The sequence below is a fragment of the Nothobranchius furzeri genome, chromosome 2 (genome assembly GCF_043380555.1).
Source record: "Nothobranchius furzeri strain GRZ-AD chromosome 2, NfurGRZ-RIMD1, whole genome shotgun sequence".
Lineage (NCBI taxonomy): Eukaryota > Metazoa > Chordata > Actinopteri > Cyprinodontiformes > Nothobranchiidae > Nothobranchius > Nothobranchius furzeri.
The window spans coordinates 63067790-63080637 of NC_091742.1; the positions used below are offsets into that span (position 1 = coordinate 63067790).

At 39.6% G+C, this 12848-nt stretch overlaps 1 protein-coding gene across 2 annotated transcripts in view; it reads left to right on the plus strand.

Moving 5' to 3' along the window:
- The window catches only part of LOC107377208 (carboxy-terminal domain RNA polymerase II polypeptide A small phosphatase 1), a 37118-nt gene extending 28081 nt beyond the window's left edge, over window positions 1-9037 (plus strand). Inside the window, exons 6-7 of one of the 2 annotated variants that reach the window (XM_015946677.3) lie at window positions 8373-8558; window positions 8676-9037. In XM_015946677.3, coding sequence (XP_015802163.1) covers window positions 8373-8558; window positions 8676-8804 — 315 coding nt within the window. In that variant the 3' untranslated portion in view covers window positions 8805-9037. Of the gene's footprint in view, window positions 1-4623; window positions 4750-5191; window positions 5813-8372; window positions 8559-8675 lie in introns of those variants that run through there. The other variant, XM_070547256.1, reaches the window with a different exon arrangement.
- Window positions 9038-12848: the final 3811 nt, after the last annotated feature.

The following is a 12848-nucleotide window of genomic DNA, read 5'->3' on the forward strand; positions in this document are numbered from 1 at the left end:
ATTAATGTTCACTCAAACCATAAATTTATCTTATTTATTGAAGACATAATTGTAAAACAAAATAAAAATAATACAATTAATGAGTAAAGAAAAAATCTGACTGAAAAATTACATACGTTTCTGCTGCTCATCCAGTACATTTTTTTTATCTCCATAGTTTTTTGTGAACACACAGCAACAGGTGAATTAAACTAAAAAAAACATACATTTTCTAATAAAAATTTAAATAACATTTTAAATAACTGAAATGTATTTTTCTGAAATGTTTTTGTTTGTAAAATTTAAGTCAAATGTTTTGGATGCATACTGTTTATTTATTTATTTTTATATATATATATATATATATATATATATATATATATATATATATATATATATATATATATATATATATATATATATATATATATATATATACAGGGGTGGACCGTTAAAGCGCCCGAGCGCCAATGGCGCTAAATTTTCTCGTCGGGCGGTAAATACATGACGACTTACCGCCCGGGTGGCGCCCAAGCCTTATTTGTCATTTACACACCGGCTTTCGCCTACGTCATGGCCCCGCCCTGTAGGAAGCTGCCGTTTTCGTTTCGCGCACGTGAACCTGCGCGCCTCTAGCCACCTACTGCACTTGTACGATTCGTGCACGTACTGCACGATTAGTTATAGTCACGTGAACTATAAGTTCACTATTAAAGACGAAGTGGAACCACGCTAGAAACACACAAGCACGCAGGGAGATGCCGCCGCCACAGGGATGGGATTTCTTGATGAAATCTCTGGCAAAACGCTTTAAAACTGGTGAGGAGAAGTGAGACAGTTCGAAACGGTATGAAGCAGAGAAGCGTGTGCGTAGGTGAAATGATTCGTGGCGGTTTAAAGAAGACGGGAGGTGCAGAGAATGGCTGTGTTCGAGTTGAGCAGCGCCTCGCCTGGAAAACAGACGGAAGCAGCAGGGGGAGTGGCTGAAAGCCGGCGTTTCGCCGGGGACACACCGGCCGCGGAAGCGCCCGAAGCGCATCGCTCACGAAGTCCGGCCGCTGCTCGCTGCTCCTCAGTTCAGATCAGACGCGCCCCATTCGAGGCGCGCCTCGGCTCCGCTGTGGTTTTTCTTTTAACTACCCGGTGTCCTCAATTTCCTCAGCTCTTTTCCTCTACGTGTGTGTGTGTGTGTGTGTGTGTGTGTGTGTGTGTGTGTGTGTGTGTGTGTGTGTGTGTGTGTGTGTGTGTGTGTGTGTGTGTGTGTGTGTGTGTGTGTGGGAGGGAGAGAGGGAGAGGGAGAGAGAGACTATGGTGTGAACCAGTTGTTTCTGCCAGTTGAATCTCTTGGATTTGTAGCTCGGGGGTGACGATGGATGAAGATATCGCGTTAGCATCATAGACTGTACATATACGAACTAGTTTTTCCCTGCATGATGGATGAAGATATCGCGTTAGCATTCACACTTGTTCAATTTTCAATTTTAATTCTGGTGCCTGTTAGCAGCTGAAACACATCCTCACGTGCTTGTGGATATCATATATTCTATATGAAAACATGACTGTAATAATAAGTAAAGGTTAGCAGCTGTAGCTTCAGTGTGCTCATAGGAAACGTGACAAAAGAAAACAAAACGCATTTCTCTTTATGGCCTATATTGTTGTCATCATCAACGTAACATGATTTACAGAATACATGTGACCAACTAACGTTTCATGTTCTACCACCGGATGTTTGGATCAAAATATGAACCAATCAGATCTTAGATCAGGTGAGAGCCAGGCGTTTCCCGTCATCCCCTAGGTTTTGCAGCTGGTGGAGAGCAGCTGCAGCGCCTTGCTCCAAAATCTGCGGCCGCCTTGATCTCACGAGGTTATCGTTGCCTACGTATGCATGACGTCAGAGCAAGTCAGCGTCAAGTCGGACACAAAACCGGCATGCACTGCTCGCCGATCACCGCTGGTCTAATCTGCACAGAACTGGCTCATCTCAAACACAGCCAATGGCTCGAATACAGCAAAGCGGAGTTGGTGATGTACTGCGTTGTATGCCGGAAGTATGCGACGACAAAATCGTGTTTTGTTGAGGGAACAAACAAATTCAAACTTGAATACGTTATTATGTTTGTGAATGTGTACAAAATAAAGGTTTATTACATTTAAAACGGTTCAGTTGTTATTTTGACTCGTTTTGGCGGCTGACCAGCGGGGCCGGTAGATTCTTGGCGGGGCCGGTAAATATTCAGAGTTACCGGCCCGGCTGGCCGGTTGGTTTTGAAGTTAATGTCCACCCCTGATATATATAAACAAATAAAGGAGCAATGCAGCACATCGCCACAGGCTAAACTCTCCCACAGTTACAACAATATGAGGCCAGAACAGTCTCAATAAGAATTAAGTCACACAACGTTTTCCACAAATGCACACGTTCATTCGGAAATCCACATTCTGTGTTTCACAAATATAATTCGGAGGAACACAAATGCACACGCTCATTCGGAAATTCACACTCTTTGACTCATAAATATAATGTGAAAAAATAAGTCACGCAACATTTTCCACAAATGCACACGCTAATTCTGAAGTTCACACTCTGTGGTTCACAAATATAATTTGTAAGAACACTTGTATTATAAACTCAGATCATACGAATTGCTGAATGTGCATTTACGAACAGCTTCTCATTTGTGAACCTTTCTGCGTTTGTGAGTGAAATCTGTGTGGTGCATTCACGGACAGCTTCTCATTTGTGAACCTTCCTGCATTCGTGAGAGAAATCGGTGTGCTGAATTTTGAGACTCTCCTAACGTCGCAGGTATACAAACGTCCCCATTGGCTAATGAACCTGTCAATCAAATATATGCTTCTGCCAGGGCTGTTCGCATTCAGCCAATCATATGGCTCCTTATGTCACAGAACAGATCTGCTGTGCGCATGCGCATTGCAGTTCACACGGCAGAGCAGGATGGACCGGTCACGATCTGTGAGTAATAGTTTTATCTTATTCCCTCGTTGTAATTTATGCAATGTTATAGAATTATGAGTAGAAGCGTTCTTCATGATCAAGTAAAATGTTTTATGTTAAATTCAGTCCAGACGTTACGTGAAGTCTGGTCCATTCTTCATCTAGTTTAACATCAAGCTAAACTCAAGTGAACATTTGTTTAGTTAGCGTATCTAGGTACCATTTTTTAGGCCACGGTTGTCAAACTCAAGGCCTTGGTCTATTTTTATTTGCCCCGCGAAATCAAATATCAAATATATAATATTAAACTGGCCTGCCGGGCGATTTTGCTAATAAGACTACTAATCCCACAGTGCTTTGCGGCGTTAGCGCGCGAGACGAAGCAAGCCCTCTTTTATGTTTACATCATTAGCATCCATGCTAGTCGAATCAGCGTGTGCAGCGTTACCCTCAGTCTTAAACAACTGAAGATACTCCTCTAAGCACCCAGTTTACTCAGCGAGTTTCCGACTTTGAACGCCTAGAAAGAAGGTATCTGGCTGGAACAGGTGACCATCAGAGTGGAGCGAACTGAGCTTGAAATATTTGTCATGCACTTTTTCTGCTCCAAAGCATGAACGTTAATAACTGAGATATTTTCATAGAAGATAATTGCTATTTTTGGTTTTCACAGATCTTAACTTATTTAATTATCTAACATGTTATTGTATGGCTGTTGTACCTTTCATTTGGTAATTGATTGTTTTGACCCCTATAAAAATGTGTCATATGAGAGTGTTTGTGCTTGAATTACATAGATCATGTACCTGAAGGTAGCTTACAACAACCAGGCAGACACCCACCTTGCCTTCTTCAGTGAAGCTGTGAATGAGCATGGCTTTCCTCTGAGGTATTCATGTTATTCCCAACTTTACCCTCTGTTACCCTGTTACAAATCTGCTTTTGCCTAAAGTGTGTTATTGACCAAAGATAACATGCCATTTGAGGTCATATAGTAAAATCTATTGGGGGGGGGGGGGGGGGGTGAACATTTCCCTCTTTCAAAAAATATTTCCCCAGCAGAGGGTTAATAATGCCACATTGTTTACTCACTTAGTAGCAAGGTACATAAGGAAATTTCTGTGAGACTCAAATTGATGTAGATTGTTATAGATGTGCATTAAAAATGTTTGAAGCAAGATTCTAATGTTTTTTTTTTCATGGTGAGAGGAGATCATGGCGGAGAAAATGTAGGTGTTGCATAATTAATGTTCTCAGTTCGTGGAACTGACACCAACAGCTTCATTGCAGGAAAAAGTGTACACAATCAACGGTGAGTTTAACCTAATTTGGAAGCTTTGTGTCTGTGCGCGCGTGCCTGTGCCTGTTGACCTGCCCAGGGTGCACCCTTCGTCTCACACTGTGACTGCTAGAGATAGGCACCAGTCCTCCTGCGACCATTCAAAAGATAACTCAAGTTGAAAACGGATGTATGGACATGTAAATGTGTGTGTATATTATAATTTTCTTTTATTTAATCCCCCTCCAAATCCAGGATCGAGCGCCTGTGGCGTGATGTCTTCATGAGTGTTACTGGTCTATATTACAACATCCTGCACTCTCTGGAAGACCAAGACTTGCTCGACATCAGTAACATCCTTCACATGTTTTGTTGCCACTATATTTTCTTGTCTCGCATCCAGGCCAGCCTGGATGTCTTTAGAGATGCGTGGGACAACCATCCAATCAGGACAGAGGAAAACATGACACCAAATCAGCTGTGGCATCTGGGCCAGGCTCTGAACCCTGTTTCTGATCCAGGGGCAAATGTATGTTCTGTTAAAATGACTGATCACATGTCAAGTTGATCCTTAACTAAAAATCAAATGTTCAACACTTTGATAATCTACCTCTGCTCTATGCTTCTTGGATTCAAGACAAAATGGCTGTTGAAATTACAGTTCTGTTTGTGTGCACCTCTACTGAAATGGACACTCAACTATAATGTCATGACATTACAAAGTCATGACACATCTGCAAGTTCAAAATGCAAGGCATTAGACCTTCCAGATGTGATATTCTCACTGCTGTTTTAACATAAAAGTAGCCCATTAATTAAAAAAATAATAATTTATGAAATAATGGAGATGCTAGGTTCTGCCTGACATCATTGATGTTAAGTAATTGTTAAAAGGTCATGATAGGGCTTTATTAAATGTGTTTTCTTGAGATTCATTATGCACAATGCTCATACACACTTTCCTTTTCCAGGGTATACCGACACCAGAGATTGAATGGGAGGAGAATGGATGCATGACTGAACCTCATCCTGGGATCAATGTCCCTGTACTGGACAGTCCTCTTACAGATCATGACATTTTGGAACTGCAGGACAACATTAATCCGTTGAAACATTCAGACTCTTTTGGGAGTGGACACATATCTTCACACTGTCCAGTATGTTGAGAACTTACTTGAGGCTAGATGATTACATGTGTGAAGAAGGAAGGAGAGAGAAGGTAGGGAGTTAGGAAGAAAGAAAATAAAGAGACAGGAAGGAAGGAAGTAAAAAAGTGAAGGAGTGGTCCATTTTAAGGTTACTGTACTGTATATTGTTATTCAAGGGATTTGCCGTTGTAAATATGAAATGCTAAAGGATAGACCCCAAAATAGATTTCTAAATTCATTTATAGTTGTGTATTTCCTTAAAGTCTTTGTCAGCCTGATTTATTTTAGACCAGGAATGTATTTGAAAAGGCTGCTGTTCACTTCATCTATGCTACAATTCTTCAAAATGTAAATGTGCTATCATTGCTAGAGTTGGTTTAGTAACATGCATCTTCCTGTGTATCCAGCTCTAATAAAAACATTTAAAGGTGAAGCACCTACTTATCAGGAGATCCATTTATTTTTACATGTTATTGTTTGAATTTTGTCTCGTTTCATAATTTTTGCTCAACATTTAAGGGGAACTGTGTTACCCTGCGATCATCTTCATTACACTTGAAAACTTGTACTATACCTCCGTCCATCTACTTATTAAATAGAATAACATGACAAGATTCTATCTACTGGTTTTTTTATCAAGGGATGATTAGGTGTTGTGAGAAGATTCTCTATGCTTCTGAGTCTGTGTTAAGTTGCAACTGGACACACATACCCACACACAGTTTGTTAATTTGTTCTTAGAATGAGAATAATGTCTTTTACAATTAAAAAGTTTTTTTTCTTGATGTCACTGAAGGCTGTGTTAGAAATATATGCAGCTCATTAAAAGGAAAAGTAACTGATGTAACCAAAAGCCTGAACACAGGAGAATAGAGACACCTGCCAAGATAAAGACCTGGAGCTTTTGCTCCTTTTCAGAGTCACTCCCATGGAATAGGCCGGATGATTTACTAGCTTCTCTTATCTTCTCTGCAGACAATGTTTAATATGAGCTTCAAGAGGTCTCTGCCCCTAACGGGTTTGCTTTCACTTAGTAAAAATGCATAATTTTTCTGAATAAGATTATTAAGAGGCCACCCATATGGTGGAGCGTTGGTAATGTAATGTAACCGGTTAGATTTGTGTCCGACTTGACGCCGACTTGCTCTGACGTCATGCATACGTAGGCAACGATAACCACTTGAGATCAAGGCGGCCGCAGATTTTGGAGCAAGGCGCTGCAGTTGTTCTCCCTTGGCTGCAAAACCTTGGGCATGATGGGAAACGCCTGGCTCTCACCTGATCTAAGATCTGATTGGTTCATATTTTGATCCAAACATCTGGTGGTAGAACATGAAATGTTAGTTGGTCACATGTATTCTGTAAATCATGTAACGTTAATGATGACAACTATATAGGCCATAAAGAGAAATGTGGTTTGTGTTCTTTTGTCATGTTTCCTATGAGCACACTGAAGCTACAGCTGCTAACCTTTACTTATTATTACAGTCATGTTTTCATATTCGATATTTGATATCCACAAGCACGTGATGATGTGTTTCAGCTGCTAACAGGCACCAGAATTAAAATTGAAAATTAAACAAGTATGAACGCTAACGCGATATCTTCATCCATCGTCACCCCCGAGCTACACATGCAGGAAATTGTGTCCGACTTATGCGCACAGCAGATCTGTTCTGTAACATAAGGAGCCATTGGCTGAAAGCGAACAGCCCTGGCAGAAGCATATATTTGATTGACAGGTTCATTAGCCAATGGTGACGTTTGTTGACCTGCGACGTTAGGAGAGTCTCAAAATTCAGCACACCGATTTCTCTCACGAATGCAGGAAGGTTCACAAATGAGAAGCTGTCCGTGAATGCACCACACAGATTTCACTCACAAACGCAGAAAGGTTCACAAATGAGAAGCTGTTCGTAAATGCACGTTCAGCAATTCGTATGATCTGAGTTTATATTACAAGTGTTCTTACAAATTATATTTGTGAACCACAGAGTGTGAACTTCAGAATTAGCGTGTGCATTTGTGGAAAATGTTGCGTGACTTATTTTTTCACATTATATTTATGAGTCAAAGAGTGTGAATTTCCGAATGAGCGTGTGCATTTGTGTTCCTCCGAATTATATTTGTGAAACACAGAATGTGGATTTCCGAATGAACGTGTGCATTTGTGGAAAACGTTGTGTGACTTAATTCTTATTGAGACTGTTCTGGCCTCATACAACAAGGACAATTTGGTGTGCCAACCCAAAAAATTCCAAAATTTTCTGGAGGTGCCCCTGTATATCATTCACAAAATAGAGCCATCTAGAAAAAAATTATTTTTACAAGAGTCCAATAACATATTTTGTCCACAAATCTTAGTATGCTGCAACATAATATGCTGTTGAAAACATTCTAAATTTCATTCAGATTCATTTTTCTCACCAACCTTTCATCATATCCTCTGTTAGCGTCCTCGTATTAACTTAACTTTGATCAACAACCTTACCTGATCAAACAGGTGAAGGGGTTAGCCCTCTTTGGAGGCTAAATCTTCACCTACTGGCTAATAAGTCAGTAGTGTTTCCCCCTATTTTCAAATGTAGCTTGAACCAATTGCGGCGCAGTGTATTGTTGACTGATGCATCGAATAGCCAAGGAAATTCAGACAACAATGAAATCTCTCGTGAAATCCTTGTGGTCTGCTGTCACAAATTGATTAAAGGTCTGGAACACTGAAAACCCATTTTTTAATGAATATTAAATTAATCGATTTAATGATTATAACCGTCATGCAGGCTGAACATAAAAATAGTCTCCTACACCTATCTCCTCAAATATATCGCCCATCATCATTTGTTGAACTAAATATCAGTTTGAATATTTTACATATTGTCCACCCTTACATTGAACAGACTGACTCAATTGTAACCCTTATATATTGCTAATACACTAAAAAGGAGTGAGTATATTGTGTTAGTGTACTAAACTACCCACTAATTGTAATCTGTTCTTGCATCAGTACGCAGACCCGGTGTCTGATCTCCTGGACAAATGGGGAGCATTCCGCTGCCGCCTCTTTAGAGAGTCTTGTGTTTTCCACCGAGGTAACTACGTCAAAGACCTGAGTCGCCTGGGTCGGGACCTCAACAAGGTCATAATTGTGGACAACTCTCCTGCCTCCTATATCTTCCATCCTGACAATGCAGTGAGTTCACATAAAGCGTGATTCCAAGATTACGCTGATGACACTTGTCTATTATTTTAATTACGGGAACTTTGTGTTGTTGCTAATAATACATATATATATTTTATTATAATTAAGGTGCCTGTAATCTCGTGGTTTGATGACATGTCCGATACCGAGCTGCTGGACCTCATCCCATTTTTCGAAAGGCTGAGCAAAGTGGACAACGTCTACACAGTCCTCAAGCAACAAGGGACCGCGAGCTAACGGCGCTCAACTCTTCATCTCACCTCTGAACATATCGGTGTTAAAAATGTTTTAAAACAAAGAAAATGCACACACCAGCTGGGCTCCAGTTCCAGATATCACTGCCCACCAGAACACAGGCTGCTTCACAGCTGACGGAGCCTCCACCCTCTCAGTTCCAGAGAGATCTTTTATTTGGCCTTCGTTGACTTTGACGGCAAAGCCGCCGCCACCTACTGTTCAGACATTGAACTGGCCTGACACGAACCAGCTCACGTGGATAAAAGGATGAATGTTTAAGGATAATTGTGCAGAACTCATTAGCCACAGATCCTCTGGACAGTGCCTGGGTACTGGATTTCACCACCACTGGTCCTGTAAACTGATCGCAAGCAGCAAGAAGTTTTTGGAAAAGGTTTACACATTTAGATCGGTCACTCAATCGATATGGAAGTGTTAAAGATTGTAAATGTTTTGCGTAATTACACGCTTTCCTTTTGCTAGGTGGCACACTTTTCATCTGCAGTGAAAAGAAATAGATCCTTGGGTGTCATTTTAGAGGTTTTAGGACAAGTATTTTTGCAAATTTATGACAGTGTTATAGATGATTATAATCCTTAAAAGTAAAAACAGATTACAGCTGGGGCTGTAATGTCATTATATAATTAAGTTATAAAGAATACTGAAATGATTGGACAGCACTTTACATGTTTATTGTGTAGTTTATAGTGCAAGGACCCCTTTCACTGCAGATCTTTTTGCGCAACTTGTGCACAAAATGTTTAGAAAATAAGATGAAATAAATGAACGAAAAGTTGAAATACGGGAATGTAGGGTGTATTTAGGCAAAATTTACAAGTTGTGTTTTTACATTTTTGCAATCGGTCCAGTTGAAACTGTTTCGTGACTAGGTTAGAGCTACAGTAGTGTCCTCCCTAGAACCTGGCACTAATTAGTTAATATCAAACCCGTCAGCACAAGCAAGCGAACGAGTAGCTCTTAGGTTTGGGTTGTATAGGGACGATTTCAAACCAGGTTGACAGCCAGAATGCAAAAAACTTGCACTTTTCTGTCAGTGAATCTCATGACCAGTCGACTCCAGAGTTAAGAGGACCAGGACTGTCTTCCAAAATAGAGTAAAAACAAACAACAAAAAGTCAGGAATTAGTCACTGTTAGTGGTGCATCAAACATGGTAGCTTCAGGTGTTTCTGGTTTTGTTCCTCGCTTTAAAAGCTCGGCAAAATCTTGATCTTTTTGTTTTATTTGACAGACGTTTGGATGACTGAGCTGTCTTGTTTTTTTATGGTTTTCTTCTTTAAGCGGTACTTGCAGGCTGGAAACAGGCTTGTACGTTGGTTCTAATGGTTCAGTCAAGTTCAAATTTAGGGGAAAAATCCACTTTAAACACTCGAACACTATAAATGAAGTCCTCTGACTTTTACTCTGTACTTGTGGGTTAGTTGTGTTACTTGCCTGAGAATTGTGTGGATTTTTGGACAAAGACTATAACAATTTTTATGAAAGGTTGACCGATGTGCGTTTTTCATAGGCCGATACAAGTCCCAATGCATCCCTTTTACGTAGTGTTTTTTTTTTTTTTTGGAACCAAAATATAACAACTCATGCATTTAAATAAACGTTGTGTGTAACACTTGGAAGAATTTGGACTCTTTACAAATACCTTTTGTTTGGTTAATGGTTAACCGGTCTACCTTTAACTTGAATTCCATAGTAAAATGCAAGCACATCAACTTTTTTTTTTTTTTTTGATTGCAACAAATGGATTCTGCATGTTGAGGCCAAAGGCTTTCTGGGAAATGTAGTCAACTGCAATCACATTGTTATGTAAGGCTGGATTTAAAAAAAGAAACAACCTTGTAAATCGTGTTTTCCATGAGATTTGTAAAGCATGGTCTCTTCCGTTTGATCTCCTTTAATTGCGATGACAATGTCCTTTGTTTGACACCGATGAATGAAAATGGTGGCTTGGACTACGAGCCTGGTTCGCAGGCTTTTTGATGGTGCAGGGAAGACTTAAATCCACCACATAAAGAGCTATTGCATTATTTTTATATAGCAAATTCTTCTCAATCGAGTTAGCCATTTTGTGGTTGAGTGATTACTGTTTTTGTTCTCATTTTTGCCCTGAAGTGGTCCTCCGACACTATTTATGGCCTGTTTTCCAATTGGAAATTATGTTCTTGCTGTTTTCACAAGAAATCTGATGCTTACCTCGTATATAAGTAGGTAGGAACAGAACCGCCAGCGAATAACTCAAAAATAGATAGTTTCTGATTGTTGGGGCCACGTAACTGGGTAACTGTTTTGAAATGTGTATTTAATGTAAGCCATCTTCACATTGGTTAGATTTGTTTTGGACTCATCGGCAACATGTATTTATAGGAACATTCAGTTTATCTAGTCATCTGATTACATTCATAACAAGTATTGTGTCACTGTGTGGATCCATTTGCTGATACTGTACTTATTACGCATAAATAGATTTGTATATGATGTTTTGCACAGTAATAAAGCAAACAAATTACATTAATATATGGAACATTCATTTGACTGTACTCATGATTCGATAGATGTAACACCTTTTTTGGGTTTTGTTGTTTTATCATACCAAATATTGTATGAACTGTATGTAATAATTTCATTTCCCCTCATAAATACTAAAAGAGCCTTTTTGTGTGCATATCATTTGAAATTGGGTTTTTCTTCCAACAAAATTTGAAGCTAACATATTTAACTGAGCTCAAATAGCTAAAAAAAAAAGTTTTGTTACTTTCTTTACAATTGTTTTACATAGGGACAGCAGCTCAGGAGGTGGTCAAGTAATCAGAGGGTTGCAGGTTTGATCCCGGCTCCAATCATAGAGTTCTGCTGTTGTGTCCTAACCTGCCTTGCCTGCTGGTGGTGGTCGGAGGGACCGGTGGTGCCAGTACTCAGCAGGCTTCACCTCTGTTAGGGCAGCTGTGACTACAGCTCACCCTCCACCAGTGTGTATGTGACTGACTTGATTGATCCCACAGTGGGGAAATTCACTTGTTACAGCAGCACCAACGAGAATAATTTGAAGAAAACTAATTATCAGAGGTGTGACCAAGTCACTGCTTTGCAAGTCACAAATAAGTGACAAGTCTTTCCAGTCAAGTCCAAGTCAAAGACAACCAAGTCCAACTTGAGTTCAAAGTCAGTGATGTGGAAGTCCAAGTCAAGTCCATGTTCTTAACTATTAATTTTCAAGTCCTAATCAAGTCATCTGTCCTACTTCAATTTAATGACAATGATAATAAATAAATTCCAGAAATAAAGCTTCTTAAAGCTTCATTTATTTGCTCAAACAAGCAGAAAGTGCAACTGAAACTGATTCTAAACGAAGTGCTGCTGCATTTAGCAGTAAATCAAACCCAGGACGAAGAATGATTCATGATTTGTGTCCATGTCGTGCCACTTTTGTGCTAAAATATCAATTATAGTCAAGTCATCATCAAGTCAACAGATGAAAGTCGATTCAAGTCGCAAGTTATTGGCGTTCAAGTCCGAGTCAAGTCGTAAGTCTTATAGATTTTATCAAGTCAAGTCAGAAGTCATTAAAATAATGACTCGAGTCCACCTCTGCTAATTATACACCTAGGCAGTGTGCTATTATTGTAACCACTAAAAACCACAAATAAAAATGACAAACATGGGTTCTAACTATGCAGCATACTGTAGGGGACAGACATACTATGTAAATCTGATATTGCACAAATATTGAACACATACTGAGTATTTCAGGATGGATGTGAAGCTTGATAAACTCAAAACCATTTTTCTTCTCTGTCTGTTTCAATGAAATAATTTTGGTTGACTACAAACATTTGTATTACATCTTCTCACACAAAACCTAAAATAAGTTTTGCCGCGGTTTGAAAATAAGCATTTTCTTGGCATCAAAATTTATCTTTAAAATTCACGAACATCATATGTGAAATCCATGGCTCATATCAGACGGGATCAGAAAATAACACATCTTCAAAAACTCCCATTCGTTGTTATTATTGGGGGGGGGGGG